The following is a 21,395-nucleotide window of genomic DNA, read 5'->3' as shown; positions in this document are numbered from 1 at the left end:
CTAGGTGCCGGGGCCACAGCAGTGAGCAAGGGACACATGTTCTCCTTTTGGAGTTTCCATTTAGGAAGAGAGACAGACAATTAAGAAAGGAAAGAAAAGCATAGGGTAGGGGTGGTGCTATCCAGCCCACAAAGTGGAGAGAAAGGGAGAGAAAGGAGAGAAGGGAGGTAGGAGTGGTGTTGCTTCAACTAGGATGGTCACGGAAGATCTCTGAGGAGGAGACATGGGCTGAAACTAAGAGGAGCCAGCCATAGCTGAAGAGAGGAGAGAATCTTCTAGACAGACCAGCAACTGCAATGACCAGGAGGCAGGAAAGCAGGAGGCATTTTTGCAGGATATTTTGGAAGTCGCATGGGCAGGACTTAGAGATTGAGCACATGCGGGGGGTGGAGACTCAGTGGAAGGGATCAAAGGGGAAGGCCCCTCGTGGTGAGGTCCTGAAGAGCCCCGCTGTGCCGAGTGGCTCTGAGAGTCTGAGAGCGGGTGGTATACAGCAAACAGACAGCCCGGAGAGGGGAGACCTGAGCTGGGTCCCAGCCCCTCCCCTCCCCCTGGGAGCTGTGTGACCCGGAACAAGGGATCACACCTTGGCTTTCAGTTCCCTTCGGCGTAGAATGATGATGGTTTTATTAGATGAATCCAGAAGCCGAAAATAGCTACAGGAGCAACAGCTATTCTTTAAGCACTTGCTAAGTGCCTGGCACAGGGCTAAGTGCTTTAAATGTATTTTTCTCCTTGAATCCTCTGAACGCTGCCATTCCACCAATGCTCTTCTGCCCGCAGACAATGAAACTGAGGCTCTGAGAGGTTAAGCCCTCTAATTTGACCAGCATACTCTCTGCCACTAAACTCTGGAGCCTATAGGGAAGGGTGACGACGTCGGAGGGGCCCACACCCTCTCCCCTGGCAGACGGAATAGTTACTTCAAATCCTCTGAAGGCCCCTCCAGATTCCCCTCCAGAATCCACTCCAGATTCCCCTATCAAGCCAGTCCATTTGTGAGGGTCAAAATGGAACATGGAAGTCACTCCAGTCAGGCAGGATAAAGCCCTGTTCCAAGCTGTCAGGGGCCTAGACCCTATGTATAATCTCCTACATCTCACATTACGCTCATTCACCCTTTTGTTTTTTCATTTGCCAGCATTTTAATTGTTTTGCCACTTAGAAATGAAACAAAGTAGACCTGCTTCTTCCTGCTAGAATCTGAGACCAGGACTGGTATCAATGCAGGTCTACCAGCAGCCTAGACTGTTTTCGTGCAGAGCTCTTGAGGTCATGCCAAAGAACAAGACTGCCACTTTGGTCAAAAGCCTGAACCGGATCAAAATAATTCACTTCTGTCCACAGAATATTTTGGTCAGGAAGGAGTTCAAATTTTAGCACAGGGTGAGTATCCATAATCGTTAGTGTTATGTCTGGTGAAGTCCCATCTTTGCTTTGGCTTCAGGGAATGCTCAGCAGAGAAGACATGGCTTTTTATAGTTTGGGCTGGTGAGGGTGGTATAGACAGAGAGGTCTCGTTCTACCCTCAGAGAGCAGCATCATTAGCTTATCAGGTTCTGAATCCATATGATTCAAGTCAGTTGGCATCCACGCTTCAGAATGGAGGTGCCTGCCTTGGACAGAAGCACCCACCATGTTGGTAATAGCCGACCTTTACTGAACATATACTGTGTGCCCAGCAGTGTGCTAAGTGATCACATGCATTTCCTCATCTGATCCTCACAATCATCCTATGCAACTGATACAATTATGATCCCCATTTTACAGATGGGAGAAGTTGAGTTTCTTGTCCAAAGTCATACAACTACTAAGACTGTACCGTAGATTTACTCTTGTATTATCTTCAGAATGTTCTTCCCCACAGAAGCACAGAAACTCAGAAGTCAATTAGCGGCTCTTCCAGGAACTATCCACTTACTGATACCATTTCTAAGGGAAAGAGTCGTCTATTTTTTGTTCACATCTTACCAGCAAAAATAATTGATCAGTAACTTCCCCACCAAATGTTTTGCAATAAAACCAAAGGAAGAGACCTTCAAAATGCCCCCACTTCTTTTGTGCTTCCAGATAATCTTCAGTTTCATACTATTCCTTCAGTCAACACATGTTTGTTGAGGGCCTACTTGCTGCCAGGCATTGGGAGCTTAGCAATGACCAAGAGGGATAATGCCTCTTCATATAGATTCTCATTAGGGAGATACAGTCTCAAGAAGTAAATCACACGCGTGGCAGTTTTTCAGAGAGAGGGAGAAGTAGCTGACCCAATGGGACAATAGTCTAAAAGAACCGAACATCATCTGGGAGGTCACGGCATTTGAGCTGAGGTCTAACGGATCTAGCAAAGAAGAGAAGAAAGAGTGTCCCAGGGTACAAAGACACTGAAGAGACAGGGAAGGTCTCATGCATTCTGGGAACCGGAAGTTCATTGTCACTCAGGGAAATGTCAGCCTGAAGGGAGGAAAATGACAAGGGATAGAGTTAGGGAGCAGGTAGTCTGGAGCCTGATCATGAAGCAACTTGCCCACGGTTACGGAATCAAAGGGTTTGCCAAGGGGCATTCTCAAAATTGATTCAGATGGACAAGTTAAGAGAAGTTGCCGAGAGACCAGCTACTATTATCAGGTGATACCGTGTTTGTTAGTCTGATTTTGAAGCTTTGAGCCACCATTGGAAGACATTTTGTCTAACGTGTTTTGTTCACATAGACCAAAAAAGCACCGTGCTCTGAAATGTTCAAGAACCATAAAGCACTGATCTGCCATGCCTTCTACGGACTTCTTTCATCAGCCACTCCCCAATGGCTCAGAACTTGATATCCACTTTAGGGTTTATGACAGCTAATTTTATCACCTAGTAGGACATCATCCTCCTTTCCAGTTCATGCCTTGAAAACACAGCTGACAATTAACATACCTGCTCTCCAAAGCAGCCCTTCAGAAGCTTTGCAGAAGAAAAACAAAAGCATCCAAAGTTAACCATTTCTCTTAATATTCTTTAGTAGACAGATGAACCTAAGATAGACACAGTATTTTCTTCAGACTGTCAGGTGCCAAGCAACCAGGTCACAGACGTGTCAGCTCTGAAAGAAATACCTAATGAAGATATGTAGGGCTTCAAACATGAAATAATTGTTCTGAAGTTAAAAGTCAGAGAAGCTGCCCTGACCTCTGAACCACATGTAGTGGGAAGATGATCACCGGAAAGTTAGAGGGAGAGACAGGATTGTGAAGGCCAGACTAACAGAAATGTGGGCTAGTTACTGGCCATTTGTGAACCTCAGTCTTTTCATCTGTTGAGTGAGGGTGGTGGGGCCTATTTCAGGTAGCAGACGAGATGATTAGTAGCAGGGGTGCCTGGGGGCTCCATCAGTTAAGCATCCAGTTTCGGCTCAGGTCAAGATTTCACGGTTCATGAGTTCAATCCCCACATCAGGCTCTGTGCTGACAGCTCAGAGCCTGGAGCCTGCTTTGCATTCTGTGGCTCCCTCTCTCTCAGCTTCTCCCCTGCTCATTCTGTCTGTCTGTCTCTCTCAAAAATAATTAAACATTTTAAAAATTAAAAAAAAAAAAAAGAACTACAGTGAACAGTCGCCTGACACATTGTGGCTGCTCAGTAAATACCGCTTCTTAGCCTTATCTTCAACCTAACCTGTAAGAAGGTTTGCCTGATCCTAGCACTTTTAACTGTTTTCTCACCTTTTTTGTCCTCAGCATATTAACCATTTCTCCTAAGCAACCCAAGTCACTACTCAGAACAGGATCAGCCAAAACTGTCCTGTAGCGTCTATTTTGGCACATTCTTATACTCGAAACTTCGATGCATCAGAATGTTTTCTGTTAAGTTTAGTGTATTTCAGCATTTAGTATTTTATGCTAATTCTTCCAGAATTTTTCATTCAAGCATAATTTCTAGAGTACCTATTAATCAAAATACTCAGCCAACCAGAATTGAATAACCCATCCCCCATGCATATTTTAGGTTGAATCAGGTTTATTTCAATATACACCAAGGTTACTACTTTGTGCAGTTCTGTCTCTTACTGGAGTATAATCCTGGGCAGATTAGTTAACCTCCGGCTTTAGTTTACTGACCTATAAAATGGGAAAATAAGAAGACCTCAATTATGTGATGTTAAAGTGAGGAAATGTTATATGCCCAGAATGAGGTAAGCACCTGATACTTGTTAGCTATTGTTATTACTGTGGTTATGTCACTGAGTGCTGAGTACGAGGATGAATTCCTTGATCTGCACCATGTTTTTCTATGACTGCTACATGTAAATTTTTAAGCTAGGAGTTGTAGAAATATGTTCTTTTGAAGATCTTTTCTCTTGTTGTCTAGAAGTTGCCATCTAGGGTGCATATGACCAGAGGCACTTTTGAGGTTTTATGGTCCAGTGTCTCCAGTGCTGTACTAGAATCTTCTCAGTTCCTACCTGCTGGCCAAAGCCAATTCTCCATGTCTCTTTGCATCTCTGCCTTTAGTGATGCCCCCCTGGAAGCCTGAAATTGACCATGGTCAAATCCTTTGCACCACAGAATTGGCAAATGCTACCAAACACGGTGGTGTCTTCCTCCCTCTTCTTCCTCTTCCCTCCTCCTCCTCCTTCCTTTCTGCTAATACATCCCTGAGTGTTTTCCAAGCTCTGGAGATATAGCACCTGGTACCTGTGACATTAGATGCCACAAAAATGCCACATTAAATAGCACCCATCCCATTGTAAGAGAATTATCCGCTTTTTAATTTTCTTTTCGTCTTTATCTTTATATCAAGGAGAAAGTTTCCATTGAGTGATAATCTGTCTCTCACATTTCCCTAAAATGTCACATATTCATGTGTAACAAAGAGAGAGAAAGAGCGAGCAGGCCTTGGGTTCAGCACCCTCTACAGGCAACCGTGTCTACCTAGAATGTGATCATTTTATTTTTATTTATGTTGTGTGTATTTTTACTCTTACTTCCTTCTCCTCTTGATTTTATCTTGATACTGGTTTTCCGTTTATGGCAGTGATACACATTTTCTTTTTATAAGTAAGTATTTAAAAAGTGAGCCAATTTAAAGGAGAAATTAAGTATATAAGAAAATATAGTACAGATGGTGCATGGGCTGTAGCCCAAATCAGGACAGTGGTGTTGATTCCAGAAGTTTGGAAACCTGTGATATCTTCTCACTGCCCTACTTTGCAGCTGTGTAAACGAAGACCAGAGAAGGAACATGACTTGAACATCTGTTTGAGACACAAAACCCAGACCTTGCAGCTCATCCATTTGTTTTCTCCACTCTATACCTGAGAGGAGGAAAAAGCAGAAAAGAATGAATTCTCCACTGAGTGGCAGACCTACACGGACTCTAATGGGTTGCCGCTGGCAGCGATAATATAAACAACCTGTGCCCTCAAGTTCAGGCTGAGGTGGCTGAGGGAGAAGGGAAGGGCACCAGGCTGCCAGATGATCCCCTTGTGCAGAAACATGACTGTTGAGTCGTGACAGCACAGTCCTCATTTGCTTAGCATCAAGGCCTTGCAGAAGCCAGGGACGCAGGTAAGACATGATCCTTACCCTCTTCCAGCATGCACTCTCTTGGGCCATTTAGTGTTGGGAAGTGTTCAAAAGTCAGAGCAAAACCCAAAAATGCCAGAGGTGGGCAGAGGTCCCCATGTATGATCAAATAAAAATAAGCTTTTGAACCTGTTTGGAGATTTTTATTTTTTCAGTGCAGGGGCTTGAACTCACGACTGTGAGATTATGACCCAAGCTGAGATCAAGGGTCAGATGCTCAACTGACCGAGCAGCCCAGGCTCCCCCTGCTTGGAGATTTTATAAAATTAAACCTTTCCGATTTATACTTCCGAGTTTGTCCTAAAATGGAAGTATGCCATGTAAATCGACAAGTGGAAAAGCAGTACAGCCTCATTAAGAGGTCAGACCCTGGGGTCCAAGGAAGTGACATGATACTTCCACCTTTGTGTCTTTCAGGAAGCTGTTAAACCTCTCTGAGCCTCAGTTTCCTCCTCCACAAATGATAATCATCATCATGCCCTCAATTGTGAGGGTTAATTACTTATAAATTGCTTAGCCTTATGACAGGCAAATAATAAGCACGCAACCATTGCTAAGTCTTGGTAGCATTAAAAGGGAGGGTTTGAAGGAGGCTCTGAGTCTTGCAGAAATCCTCCCTGGGAATGAAGGATTGGGACAGAGATAAGGGAAACTGGAAGGAAAAACATGTCTACTTCAATAGGGCATCTGTTCGGAAGCCCCAGGGGGGAAGAGAGATGAGAACATACACTTCCTGGACCCAGTCTCGGAGCACAGTACCCTGAGCAACAGGAGATGCGAACAATTCTCGTTAATGAGGCTGCGGCTTCAGTGCATGGAACAGAATGCTTTTGCTTAATAGAGATCATTTCCCTGCCTCTTGCCCAACTCCCCAGCAGTGCCAACAGCTCTTTGTTTAATGAAAGGTAGGGACTTTGAGTAGTGTGGTGGGATGGGCTGTAGGAGGCATTATTACCCTCATTACTATGATAATAGTTTAATCACAATCAATATTTATGAACATGCACAGAAATCGTGCAGTCACCCAGCAGCCCTACGATTTGAGGTTTTCATGTTCCTGCCTAAGGACGCTTTCCAGGAAAGCCTGGGCACTCGCCCACCTTCTTCCAGCCCCAAAGAAGCTCTATAGAGGCCCTGAGTCATTTCAGAATATGCATGATGGTTACACGATAGTAATATACGAGGTCTTGTGTGGCGTGACAGGTGACTCTCATCATTATAGGATGAAGTATCTCCACTGTCATCATCTGGATTTTATCTTCGGACTTTGGTAAACTGCCCTGTGTATAAGGTAGAGAAATATAGGGGGCAGCATAATATAGTAGTGGATGGAGCCTTTGAAGTTAGACCCACCTAGGTTCAAATCCTAGCTCTACTACTTCTTACCTGCATTCTCCAATGAGTGCAGTTTAACCAGTCGAACTACAACTCCTTCATTTGTATAATGAGAAGACAGGTTATTGTAAGAATTGAATAAGGTGGTGTCAGTTAGGCATTCAGTCATTGGTAAATGTATCTATATTTGTGTATATGACTGTACATGTCAGATATTAGGTATTTCTGTGTCATCTGAGAAAATTAAACAATGGCTTTTCCCAAACTCACAGAGCCAGTATTTGAGATAGCAGGAGAGTCCAGCCTTGGACTCCAGTTCACTTTCTGTTACCTGAAAATTTTTTGAAACACTGGTTCCATTTTTTTTTTATTTAAAAAAATTTTTTTAATGTTTATTTTTGAGAGATACAGACAGAGTATGAGTAGGGAAGGGGCAGAGAAGAGAGGGAGACACAGAATCTGAAACAGGCTCCAGGCTCTGAGCTGTCAGCATAGAGCCTGATGCGGGACTCAAACTCACAATCCATGAGATCATAACCTGAGCTGAAGTCGGATGCCCAACTCACTGAGCCACCCAGATGCCCCAGTTCCGTTTATAGGCAACTGAGGGAAAACTTATTTTTAACCATTTCAGTGTTTCACTCTTTTCTTTTAAATGCATGCTTTTCTGAGTAATGTCTACCTGGTGAGGTACCCACCATTGTCGGGGTCACAGTTCCCACATCCGTAAAAATTGCATTTATAAACTCCAACCCTTTTAAAATAGGAAGTAAGAGACGATGGCCTCACGACATAGGTGCCTCTGGGTGGCATTTACATGGTGCTTATGTGGGCACAGGCACTTCATAATTGGCCAGAAACACCCTGATCTCTGGCCAGCAGAGAAGATGTTTCATCCCCTTGGTGACAGAGCTCAGGAATCCATCATGCTGTCCATGATTCCAGATAGACTTCAAGAGTCGCATTTTCCTCCAGGCCTCAGAAAGTGTTGTAAGGGGCTTGCACCATAACTGTCACTCAGTCCCAAGCGGGAGCCGCTGAGCTTTGCTCAAATGCTCACCCGCACACAGAGTCCCAGCACATCCACCCCCTGGTACATTCTGTCTCCCCCAGGCAGTCAGTCCCTCAGTTGGCACTAACAATATATTCATCTTCCCAAGATGCACTCGGAGCATCCAGATTATGTATGGGGGCGGGGGAGGGGTGCTAGGTTTTGCTTCTTTGCCTTTGTAGAAGGACATAACCCAGAATCCCGTTCCCATCAACCAAAAACCTTGAAGAAGTTCCTTAGAGGGGACGGATTCCTCCTGCAAAATGCCATTCACCCTGAGAATGTTGAAAATTCTACCACTCGTTTTGTTCTTTTTTCAGTAATTTTTTGTAAAAGAAATAGAGAGTTAAAAATGAAATCATACAGTCACTCATCATAGTATTATTTTTTAAAGAAACAGCAGTTCTCTGTCCTGCCTCTTTCCAGCCTTAATCCCTGACCCCAGAAGGGACCCTTGAAACAATTTTGTTTTTATCATCATAGCTCCAAGTACTATTCTTACATTGCTATTTCTTAGTTTATTGATCTTAGAGATTATTTGACTCCCTACTGTAATAGACGGGGCTTTCACTCACCGTGTTATCTTATACTCCTCCCCTCTCTCTTCCTGTCATGGTTTTATTAATATTGTCATTCCTCTCTCAGCATCTTGATAACGTTAAATAATACCCATCCACCTTTAATTCCTGTTTCATCCACACAATGAGGCTATTGACACCAGTGCCCTTTTCCTTCCCCTGCTTCCTCTTCCAACTGATCTCTGGTCTTAAGGTAGAGATTGAATGGCACATCTCTTCATTCTTAACATTTAAAAATGTAATAACTGTATTTACGAATGTCTCTTGAATCTCTCAGTACTGTCCAATAGAACTTCCCACAGTGGTGGAAATATTCTGTATCTCAGCTGTTTTGATTCAGTAGCCCCGACCATGTGCGGCTCATGAAACATGGCTAGTACAAATACAAAGTTGAATTTTTAATTGCATTTTGCTTGAACTCATTTACATTAAGTTTATTTATTTTGAGAGAGAGCGTGTGAAGAGGGGAGGTGCAGAGAGAGACAAAATCCCAAGCAGGCTCTGCACTGTCAGCACAGAGCCTGACGAGGGGCTCAGATCCATGAACTGTGAGCTCATGACCTGAGCCGAAATCAAGAGTCGGACACTCAACTGACTGAGCCACCCAGGTGCCCCAAACTCATTTAAATTTAAATAGCCACATATAGCTATTGGATAGTGCAGGGCAAGAGCAAGCTTAATATACAAATGTAATTAGAACAATGTAATCAGAACAATCTGACCTTTCAGCAGGAATGATAATAATGACAGACACATAATTCTTTTTTTTTTTTTTTTTACAAATAGTTTATTGTCATATTAGTTTCCACATAACACTCAGTGCTCATCCCAAGTGTCCTCCTCCATGCCCATCCCCCCTCCCCCCCCACATCCATCAGTCCTCAGTTTTTGTCAGCATTCAAGAGTCTCTCATGGTTTGCCTCTCTCCCTTTCCCCCACCATTTTCCCCCTTCTTCTCCCCCTGTTCCTCCGTCAAGTTCCTCCTAATCCTCCTATACGTGCAAACATATGATATTTGTCCTTCTCTGCCTGACTTATTTCGCTCAGCATAACACCCTCAAGGTCCATCCATGTTGCTACACATGGCCAGATTTCATTGTTTCTCATTGCCATGTAGTATTCCATGGTATAGATAAACCACATCTTCTTGATCCATTCGTCAGTTGATGGACACTTGGGCTCTTTCCCTGTTTTAGCTATTGTGGAGAGCGCTGCTATGAACATTGGGGTGCATGTGCTCCTATGCATCAGCATTTCTGTATCCCTTGGGTAAATTCCTAGCAGTGCTATTGCTGGGTCCTAGGGGAGTTCTATTGTTAGTTTCCTGAGGAACCTCCACACTGTTTTCCAGAGGGGCTGTACCAGTTTACATTCCTACCAACAGTGTAGGAGGGTGCCCATTTCTCCACATCCTCGCCAGCATCTAGAGTTCTCTGATTTGCTCATTTTAGCCACTCTGACTGGCATGAGGTGGTATCTCAGTGTGGTTTTGATTTGTATTTCCCTGATGAGGAGGGATGCTGAGCATCGTTTCAGAGAGACACATAATTCTTATTTGCTATGTTCTGGGAGCTGATCTGCCGACTCAGTTAAAAACCCAACAACTCTATGAAAAGTAGTATTATCCCCATTTTATAGATGAGGGATGCAAGGCATGGAAAAGTCAAGGAACTTGTCTAGTAAGGAGTAGAGCTAGAATTTGGCCCCATGTTCCAACTCCAAAGTCTTTAAACCACTTCCCTCTACTGCCTCTGCTCCACTTTAGAAACTCCCAAATCTCTTTCCAGCAATCTCCGATCTGCTGATCAATGATATAGTTCCAGCTTCTCCCGCATCACTGGCCTTAATGATGCTTATCATGGGGCCATTGGCATTTAGATGTCAACCCTGCTGACTGCACTTCTTTCTGCCGCAACAAAGAGAAGCTGAGGAAGGATATGGGCAAATGTAGGGACTCAGGGCAAGTTCACAGAAGGTTGTTCCTTTGGGCTGTTCATTCCAGCAGTAGCAGTATAGCAGCTAGCGTATCCTGAGGGTTTGCCGTGTCTTTTTATTGTGCCTCTTTATGCGTATTATCTTGGCGAATCCTCCCCATGGCCCAAAGAGATGCAGATGAAGAGGGCTGCAGGTAGAGGGTGCTGGGAATATGACATTGGATGATCATAGAAAACAGTGACTGGTACAGGGTGGATACTTAGCTCATGCTACCTATGGTAATCCTTTTATCTCTTTGCCAGGTCTACCCACTAGGCCATCCTATATTCTCTGGTACCTGTGTGGATGGTCTTTATTTATCTCAAGTGCTTTTCCTTTTCCCCGGTGCTATATTTTTCCTGGAGCCTCATGTCCAGAGCTCTTATTAATACTACAATATTAATAAGCCTCTTGTTTTAGTACTAGAGTATTTATAACTTTTTCAAGATGCGGGAAGTACTTCCTTTCCACATTCTTCCTAGAACCAACCTGCCTGGTACACCATCTGAGAGACATATTTTTTAATTCTAGAAAGAATCGAGAGAAAATACTCAGCCTGGCACCCTATTATAATAAATAAGGACTTGAGGCTAGGCAAGTAGCTGAAATCAATCAACTAGTTAATGGTCAAATGAAGATTAGACATTTGCATTTTGTGATTCTTTTCCTGCCTCCACTCTATAATCCCTCACTTAAGCATGTTCTAGTCCAGAGGTGTGAAAACTTCTGAAAAAGACAAAGTAGTAAATATTTTTTACTTTACAGGCCACATGATCTCTGCCACAGCTACTCAGCCTCTGCTCCTATAGCATGAAAGCAGCTATCAACAAGATATAAATGAGTGGGTGTGGCAGTGTTCCAATAAAACTTTATTCACAGACACTGAAATGTCAATTTTCTGTAAGTTTCACATTTCAGGAACTATTATTTTTCTTTGTGTTCTCTTTCACCCACTGAAAAATGTGAAAACCATTCTTAACTCATGGGCTGCATAAAAACAAGCATCAGGCTAGATTTGGCCCACAGGCCAGTTTGCCAACTTTAGTCTCTAAGCTATGGACGGGAACACACTTGGCACAGTCCACTCCCAGCTAACGACAAGTGAATGAAACGCTAGTAATAATAATAGCTAGTGATTATTGAGCTCTCACTGTGTACGAGGCACTGTTAACTTGACACGGTATGATGTTAACATATTCAACCTCAGAAGAACCCTCTGAAGACAATAATTGTTCTCATATTTTGCAGATGAGATTATGGAAGCCATAGAAGGTTAAATAATTTTTCCCAAGGTCATTTAACTAACCAGTGATGGAGCATAATCAAAACAAGATCTATGTGACTCAAAGCCTCTACACATTCCACAAAGTTGGGTCTCCTTTTCCCAAACCCTGGGTGGTCAGTAGGTAAGAAGTGGTTTTGGAGACACAGCCTTTTCAGAACATCAACAACTTGATATAAGGGAAGGACTCCACACTTTATAAGCAGATTTGGGCTTGTACTGTAGTTCCACCAGTTACTGATTCCCCTCTTGAGAATTGCTTAACCTTGCCGAGCCTCAGAATCCTTCCATTAAGCAAGGATGGTGAGATGAGCCTTTCTGGATTCTACAGTGATGACTGAGCTAAGTATTCATAAGGTGCCTAATACAGTGCCCCATACATATGTGCTCAATAGCTATCATAAATATCAAGTGAAAATCAGGTTAGTCATTAGTGTTTTTATAGCCAGCAGAGCCAGAAATACCCATATCCTGCCCTAGGCCATCAGGACCACCCCACAGCATCCTCCAGGGAAATACATGCAATGGATAAAGGTAGGGGGATGTGAGATAAAGGACCAACTTATTAGGTTTTGATTGTCTATTGCTGCATAACAAACCATGGCAGCATTAGTGGCCTAAAACAATCATTTTCTTTTGCTCACAACTTTGTGGATTAGGAATCTGGGAAGAGCTCAGCTAGGTGAGTCTGCAGTTCCTGTGGCTTTGACTGAGGTCACTCATTGGGTTGCATTCAGCAGACAGCTAGGCTGGGCTGGGGCTAGATATTTGATAGTTTGATGTGTCTTCCTATGGCTTCTTTCTACCTATATGGGGTCTCATCCTGCCAATCTCTTCCAAATGGCTTGGGTTTCTTGAAGCATGGTGGTGTCAGGGGCATCACCATGGGCAGCTGACTTTCAAAAATAAGGCTGTAGAAGCTGCCAACCCTTTTCAAGATGTGGCTTGAAACTGGCATGGTGTCATCCCCATCATATGCTGTTGTTCTGCACAGTCACAGGCCAAGCCAGCCCAGACTCAAGGGGGTAGAGGAATAGACTCCACTTTCCAGTGAGGGAATGGCATGTCCCTATGAGGGCAAGCATCTTTGGGGATAAGCAACCACATTGTGAACTGGGCTTTGGGTCCGTATTCTGATGTGGAGAACTCCATAGAGAGCTGCTCTCGTCTCCTGGGAAGTCTCGTCGTCTCCTCTCTAAGAGGAAGAAATAAAATCAGAAAGAGGGTCTAGGCACAGAGCCAGCAATGAAGAGAAGTTAGACAGTCCGGCCTCTTACGGCAACATAGGTCACACACCTGAAGCACTTAATTTAAGTGTGCCGATGTATGGCTAGCTAGGAAAGATACCTCAGCCAGTTCCCTGGAACCTGACCAATCAAATCAGCCCCTTTGGAGGTGGAAGGAGAAGAGAGTCTAAAAATAATAACCAACGTTTGTTGAACACGTACCATGTGCCAAGCATTGTGCAAAGGTTTTTATATATGTTAACCCATTTAATCCTTAACATGTACTAAACAAATCTATACAAATCAAATGCTTAGACTAATGCCCTACACATGTTAATGCTTTTAAAATCTGTCTTTGCTTATTAATAATTCACCCAACCACCGCATCAGGGGGTATTATTATCGCTGTCTCTATATTCTAATGGGCTGGTGCTTAGAGAAGTTAATTAACTGGCCCACAACTGGCAGTAAATGGAACTAGATGCCAGTCCCTGTGTCAGACTCATGCCCCCTCTCTCTTCCCTCCTGCATCGGACTGCCTGTGCTACAACGGAACAAGAGACCCTTTCAGTTCTTTGCACAGAGGCAACAAGTACCAGTTACTTTGAAATTGATAGCACCTGCCTATACGTTTCTTCAGTGTCCTTTAGGACCGTCGTAACTTGGGCACCTGGATGGCTCAGTCGGTTAAGTGCCCAACATCGGCTCATGTCATGATCTCGCCCCTTGTGGGTTCGAGCCCCACATCGGGCTCTGTGCTGACAGCTCAGAGCCTGAAACCTGCTTCGGATTCTGTGTCCCCCTCTCTTTCTGCCCCTCCCCCACTCGCACTCTCTCTCTCTCATAAATGAATAAATGTTAAAAAAATTATTTTTAAAAACACGGTTGTAATTTAAACACCAACTGCAAGAAAATACTAGAAACCTCTATCCTGGGTTTTAAGTACAGAGGGCCACACCCAGAAGTTCATGCATTCAATACATTTTTATCAATCCCCTGCCATGTATCAGGCAGTGTTAGGTACTGAAGAGAGGGAAAGAGAGAGAGGCCCTTGTTTTCCATACACATGAGGATGGTAAGAGATGATAAAATTCAACCTAAGAGACATGATTATTTTCTGCATGGGGGTGGGACTACGTAACATTTTTACATACTGAACTGCCTCAACATGCAAACAATAGTAATACTAAAATCCAGCTCCCTCATTATCTCCTGGGTTAGAGAAATGGAGAAAGGTACACAATAAGCAACATTTTCATTACGGCAGTAATCTCAAAAGCCAAACGTTGCAGTAAATGCTGCTAGCCCCTCGAAGCAGTGTTGTGGTTGGCAGTTTCTAGGCAAAGTCAGAGAAATCAGCTTGGAGCTCTTGTGAAGTCAGACAAGCCAGGGTACGGTCAGCTCGTGCAGAGAATAAATCATTTCCTTGGTGGGTGTTTTCTTAAGAGATCATGGGGAGAAAGGAGAGCTCAGGCAGTCGCTAATGCAGTGGTATCTATCCAGACCTCTTTTTGCTTCCATCTTTGAGTCTTACCCACCAGATTTCTGTTTGCAAAAAGGGCCTAATCCACTTTTTTTTTTTTTTTGTCTGTGCATTGATTTAATAGTATCAAACCCTGAGGTCCTCGTGGTCTGCACCTGGGTTGCTTTTTCCCCTAATGAGCCAAGAGAAGTGGTTTAAGCCCCCACGGTGCTCCCTATCAAAGCCACACAGTGATTAACTCAGGTCCCCTTATTAGGACCGGGCAGAAGAAAATCTCTTAGTCATCAGCATTGTGAAAATCCCAGGATGGTGAATGTTCAATGAAAAGATTACCTTGGGCACCTGAAAAATAATGGAAGAGCTCAATAGAGAAACCATTAAGCCTGTCTACACACGCTAAGTCAGGTGGAGGGTCGAGGTAATTAGCTGAGACATTCAGGCCAGGCCGTTTTGGACCTTCTTCCCCGACTGACTCAGTGCAGATAATTATTCAAATCCCTCATTCATTTTTCCCAGAGAAGCATTTTAGTTTGTGTCTCTACCCACATGCACACAAAACAAGTCTTAAATATGACTGGTCAGTGAAAGTGGGTTGATATTTGTTTTTTACTGCATAATAGGCCGCCAAGGAGATGGGAGGTCTAAAGCTTCAACTTCTTAGCTCTATGACTTTAAGCCAAGTTCATCCGTCTTAGCCTTGGTTTCTTCAGCTGGAAAATGGAATAATTAATAGGACCCCTCGAACTGTTGTGAGGATTCAGGATAACGAATGTGGTATTCCTGACTCATTGCCTGGCAAGTCGTAAGCACTCTGAAACGTTACGTATAGTTACTACATTACGTATAGTTACTAGTTGTTGGACGGACGTGACTCATTCTGTATTTGGAGAAATTGTACACTTAGACATCATGTAAGCAAGGGGCCAGGAATCATGGAGCAAATGCCTTCATCTACAGCCCCTGATGTGGTGCCAGGTACACAGGAAGCACTTCTTGCTTCAGGCATATGAGTACATGCACAAGTTGTTCACTGACAGCTTGTCTCCCTCCTGTCATCCCTGGTCTCCCTCAGCCTCTCTTACCTTGTGTCTCTCTTTCTGACCTCCTGTCCCAGAACTGGGAAAGTCTATCTGGGTGCCCTGGGGCAGTGGGGCTAGACAAGGTGTATTCATTGTGCCATCTGACCATCAGGATTTCAGGAAATGAGATCTGGCTGAAGTCACAGTTCTTGCCTCTACCTTGAGGGCAGTTGAATGCCTGCTTAGAAAAGGTGCCAGACTCGGAATGTGGGGCAAACCCCTTTCCGAACTTCCCCTTATCTCCTGCGTCCCAGAGCACACAGCCTGGTCCCAGAGAGCAGTAGCTATGTGTTATTGAATATAACTGAGCGCCCCGGGAAACTGCGCTCGTACTCGTGCATCAACTCAAGCATCCTGAGTTAGGGGACAGATCTTTGCTGTGTCCTTCAAGGTTTTCCCTAGTACATAGGATGTTCACTAAATTGGCAGGAAGTATGCCAGCCTGAGAGTCAGCCCCAGTAACCTGGGGAGATTCCAGCATCCTTTTTTTAAAAATTTTTTAATGTTAATTCATTTTTGAAAGAGAACAGAGCATGAGTGGGGGAGGGGCAGAGAGAGAGGGAGACAGGATCCGAAGCAGGCTCCAGGCTCTGAGCTGTCAACACAGAGCCCAACGCAGGGCTTGAGCTCACTGACCGCAAGGTTCTGACCTGAGCCGAAGTCAGACAATCAACCAACTGAGCCACCCAGGCGCCCCTCCAGCATTCTTTTTATGGCAAGAAGTTGCCCATGGGCTAGAGGTGAGGGATGAAACTGTCACCAGGACAAGGAGCATGCACTTCATCTACACCAATAAGCCAGTATTTCCAGTAACCACTAAGAAAAGTTACCTTCAGTAGCTTCTCCCCTGTGCCAACACTGTTCTACACACTTAGATGGATTCTTTCATTCAATCCTTATGCTTTCCCTTAGAGTAGTATTAGGAGCTTCCCATTTGCAGAGAAGGCTCAGAGACGTTAAATAACTTGCCCAAAGCCACCAAGCTAGAAAATGGCAAAGCCAGACTTCTTACCCCACCAATCCTGAGTTCATCCTCTTAGCCACTTCACTAGGAAGGTTTCTTTTAAAGGTTAAAAAAAAAAGGTCGGCCGGCACCTGGGTGCCTCAATCAGTTAAGCCCCAGACTCTTGGTTTCAGCTCAGGTTATGATCTAACGATTTGTGAGTTTGAGCCCCTCGGTGGGCTCTGTGCTGACAGCTCAGACCCTACTTGGGATCTCCTCCCTCTTTCTATGCTCTCTCTCTCTCTCAAAATAAACAAACTTAAAAAAATTTAAAGTTAAAAAAGAAAAAAATGCACACACACCCGTACACACACATACACTTTTTAGAACCACTGATGGGAAAACATACATAATGACAAAATTCCGTAAAATAGGCAGTACTTTTAAAGAAACATGTGTTTTCTTCATTAAAATAACATCTACATATACTGGGAAAGTGTCTTGTGTACATCGTAAGGCCCATTGTTTATTTAATCCAGAGACAGCGTCTGGTGTGCGCTTGAATTTTTCTGACCCTTGGCAATATTTGAAGCCCTCATGGTTTGGGAGGATCTGGTCCTTCCTCTCAGAATATAGCTGGCAAAAACAGTCTACGGATGCTGAAAATAAATGTGATGTTTAAAGGCAGCACTGTTGACGATCAGCAGAAGTGGGTTCAGGAACCAGAACTCTGATCCTAGCTTTGCCAATTTGTTCCCTCTGCTATTCCTCAACATCTACTATAAAAAGAGAACTGATCAAAGCTTCCTACCTCTTGAGGAGACTAGAGTCAGAACGGGAAGCAGCCTTGGAGGTGACCTGTCTCATGGGGAAGGCTCACATCCAAAGCACCCTAGATAGCCTCTGCTTAAGCTACTCGACCATGAGAGAGGACCAGTGCCTGGATGGACTGAGAGCACTGTTTGAACCTTTTCTGGGGGCCCTTCATTCTACTCATCCATTCGGATTTCATGCTGTAGAACCACTGTGAAAAAGCTCAGTCATTCTACCTGGAAGCTCCTTCATTAATGCCACACTAGCACTCTGTTTCTAGGCAAGATGTTCTGTTTTCACTCTCCCTATAGAAGGCTCTCCTGTATCGTCATCATCAACCACCTTCTCAAAGCCCAGTGGCCAGAACCAAAAATGATATGCCACTTGTCTCTCAATAATAATAGGACCACAGTATACTCTGAGCTGTTTTTTCCTATCCTTATGGGATGGGCAGAAGATCTACAAGAGAAGGTGTAAGTCAACAGTTATCTGATAAAAAAAACTGAAGGCTGGTGCATGTAGGAGAGTGGATGGTTTTCATTCATGACATACAACATGACTTATCTTCCCAAACTGCTTTGAAAGGAATAAAGTTTGACTGGTGTCATTCTCTGGATTGAAACTGCATGTTAGTGGTAAATGGAGTAGGCGTGTTTAAAGGTTGATCGTTTCAGCTGTAGCAAAACTCCTACCAACTGCCAAGCACTGACGCCACAGAGCAAAGGAGACAGTTTCCAGCTGAGAATTATTTTGCCAGCACCTGCCCCAACCACTGATGTTTCAATCCCTCAGACATTTCTACCATGGGTGAGGAGATCGGGAGTTCCAAAGGGAAAACTGGAGTTCGGGGGACCACGTGTGAGTTCTCCCTTCTCTGCCATCTGGCCTAGACCATGAGCAAACACATTCTTAAATTCTGTGGGGTTCAGTGCTCTCCATTGTAAATGGAGATACTTCCTGGTCCCCATTTTGCAGGGTGGCCGAAAGAAGAAGCTGTCCATGAGTGTGCTTTGCCAAGTGAAAAACATCACATCAATGTCAGGTATTGTAGATGAGGGAGACTTGGAAAAAAAAGGGGAACCCACTTCTTGCCCAAACTAAATTCTGCAACCAGAATGGACGAGAGAGATTTGGTATTGGGGATTGTTTAGTAGAAATGCTAATTGTGCAAAATCTGGAAAGCTTTCCTGATATCTCTTTAAAAATAATGAATGTTTATTCTTGAGAGATAGAGAGAGACAGAGCATGAGCATGAGCTGGGGAAGGAGCAGAGAGAGAGAGAGAGAGAGAGAGAGAGAGAGAGAACTGAACCAGGCTCCAGGCTATCAGCACAGAGCCCGACATGAGGCTTGAACTCATTAATTGCAAGATCATGACCTGAGCCGAGATCAGACGCTTAACAGACTGAGCCACCCAGGTGCATCCCTCCTGATATGCCTTTAATGGCCCAAAATGGCCATTTTCCTTTCACCTACCATCCTTTGCAGGAAGAGCTTTCAGAGTGTTGGATTTCACAATGACTCGTGCAACGACTTCTCAATCTGGCCATTCCCCTGCTTATTCCTGAACCACCCTGAAGCCATCACTGGTCACTTGTTTTCTCTCCTTCCTTCCTTCTGCGCATTTTCCCTGAGCGCCCTTTCTAAGCCAGGTACCAAGTGAGTCACTAGGGAGACAGCTGTGAGCAAGACATGACATTCTGTGGGAGACAGATATTGCACAAAATTACTGAATTACAGTTGCAGTCCACACTGCAAAGAAAAAGTGTAGGGTTTTAAGAGCATCGTTAGCAAGAGTATCTAGGATTTCCCTTGAGTGCTAGTGCAGACTCCGGGTCTTCAGATGCATTGCCCTCTCAAGGATTAACTAATCGATGTGTGTGGTCAGCCGTTTAAAGTTTATGAAGCACTTTCTCATATGTTTTTTTTTCCACTGGGTTGGCCTCTCAGCCCTACGAAGTGCACAGAATCATCACCCAGTTCTAGAAACCAAGTCTATGGGACTTGACATGACTCGGGGTCAGCTAGTCCTGCCACTTTCAGAATAGTTTCCTCTTAATCCTCAGTTCTTGCCAACCCCCCCCCAACACCCTTTTGGTTCACTGGCTTCTCTCCCTTGGGAGTTGGTATTTTGAAAAGGAGTTTTAGGAAAAGAGCAATCGGAGAAAATAGGGAAAATGACACTTTCTTGGGAGACATGTGGGTAGAAGCTGTGATTCCTGATATTGGTCTCAGCCAAGTGGCAAGAGGAAGCCTACCTGTGATGTGAAAGATGTTCTTACTGCTTTGTGTGCATGCAGAGCCCACTTATGAACTGAGCTTATGGATTGATCATCTTTGTTCCATTCATTCCATGCCTACTATGTCCCAGAAGGTATATCCATTCACCTTTAGATCACCCAGCTGAAGTATCTGGTAGTATGTCTGCACTTGGCCGATGAGGTACCCGAGGCTCAGAGAGATGAAGTAACTTGCCTAAGGTCACACAGCTTGTAAGTCATAGAGCTAGGATTCAAACTCACACCTGACTCCAAATTCCATACTCTCAAACACTGTACCACACACTCTCCCTGAAAACTGAAAACAAATTCCATAACCACGTCCTGCACTTCCCATCTGGGATTTTTAGTATTTAAAACCAAGAGACACAATGGTAGCCTTGGGACAGGCTTTGAAAGGTTCTGGTACTCTCTCACCCCCACCCACAGACACCTGTCACCCTCTGGGTTAAGGATGCCCACCCACCACACCGTGTCTTCTTTAAAACACTGAACTGAAACCCAAGGATTCCATTAAGACAATCCTGTGGCCAAAGGACAAAAAGACCCAAAATACAAAAAGTAGCGGCAGCCTTAGTTGCTTTTCTAGACTAGCGAGCAAGCCCTCCACTGATCAGTTTTGGGTTAGGTAGTTACTTTTCTCCTTTTTATTTAATTTTTTTAATTAAAAAAAATTTTAACTTTACTTCTGAGATTGAGAAACAGCATGAGCAGGAGAGGGTCAGAGAGAGAGGGAGACACAGAATCCGAAGCAGGCTCCAGGCTCTGAGCTAGCTGTCAACACAGCGCCCGACGTGGGGCTCGAACCCACGAACTGCGAGATCATGACCTGAGCTGAAGTCGGAAGCTTAACCGACTGAGCCACCCAGGCGCCCCACTTTTTTTCCTTTTTAAAGGGACAGAGGAACATGCAAAATTCCCACACTAGCCACAGGATCCGAATCAGTAAATATTTGCTTGCCTTTTCTTTTTTCTATTCTTTTCTTTGTTTTGCTTTCCTTTTTTCTTTCCTTCCTTCCTTCCTTCCTTCCTTCCTTCCTTCCTTCCTTCCTTCCTTCCTTCCTTCCTTCCTTCCTTTCTTTCTTTCTTTCTTTCTTTCTTTCTTTTCTCCCTTCCTTCCTTTTCTTCCATCCATCCATCCATCCATCCATCTTTCCTCCCTCCCTCCCTCTTTACCCTCCTTCCTCTCCCATTCACTCCCTTCCTTCCCCTCTTTCTCCCTCCCTCTCTCTTTTCTCTCTTTATCCCTCCAAAGCCATAGCTACAACTTGGGAAAGAGAATGGCCCTCACATTTTATTTTTAGTACCTTTCTGTGTTTCCTGGTCTGCGCCGTGTGCCAGTGTATCGTGTGAACTGATGGTGACACAGCACTGAGCTGTGGACAGTGAAGCATGAACACCTGCCTCACTTCTGCCCTCTTCTCTCCTCCTCAGGTGAAGGCAGCTTCCAAATATGTGGATGTACCTGTGAGTATTTGAAAATTGCTTTTGTGAGTTTGGTTTCATTTTGTTCTTTTTGTTGTTGTTGTTTTGTTTTTTTGCTTTCATGGGAAACTTAATGATGTTGTTTTCATTAGTTGCTACCAAATCATACATTCCTGACTTGAGTCACCAGAAAGAGAGAAGCCAGGAGTATTTTTCATGATAAAACTTTTTTTTTTTTTTAGATAAGAAGAAGGTACAGTTTCTTTCATCCAGAAGAGGGATCCTGTTTGAGAGCAAACCCAGTAGCCTTTCATTTCATTTTCCTGGGTCTCTCTGGTACAGTTCATTCTGTATCGGCTTACTCACC

General features: G+C 44.1%; 1 protein-coding gene across 1 annotated transcript in view; it reads left to right on the top strand.

The window, feature by feature from the left end:
- Nucleotides 1-21,395, top strand: part of LOC120248776 (calcium-dependent secretion activator 1) — a 268,332-nt gene that overhangs the window by 200,068 nt on the left and 46,869 nt on the right. Inside the window, exon 27 of the mRNA XM_039257246.1 lies at nucleotides 21,038-21,070. Coding sequence (XP_039113177.1) covers nucleotides 21,038-21,070 — 33 coding nt within the window. The remainder of the gene's footprint in view (nucleotides 1-21,037; nucleotides 21,071-21,395) is intronic.

This window comes from Hyaena hyaena, unplaced genomic scaffold, assembly GCF_003009895.1.
Source record: "Hyaena hyaena isolate Hyena2069 unplaced genomic scaffold, ASM300989v1 scaffold_608, whole genome shotgun sequence".
Lineage (NCBI taxonomy): Eukaryota > Metazoa > Chordata > Mammalia > Carnivora > Hyaenidae > Hyaena > Hyaena hyaena.
The sequence above is the reverse complement of the archived record's forward strand: the minus strand, read 5'-3'. Positions and strand labels throughout refer to the sequence as shown.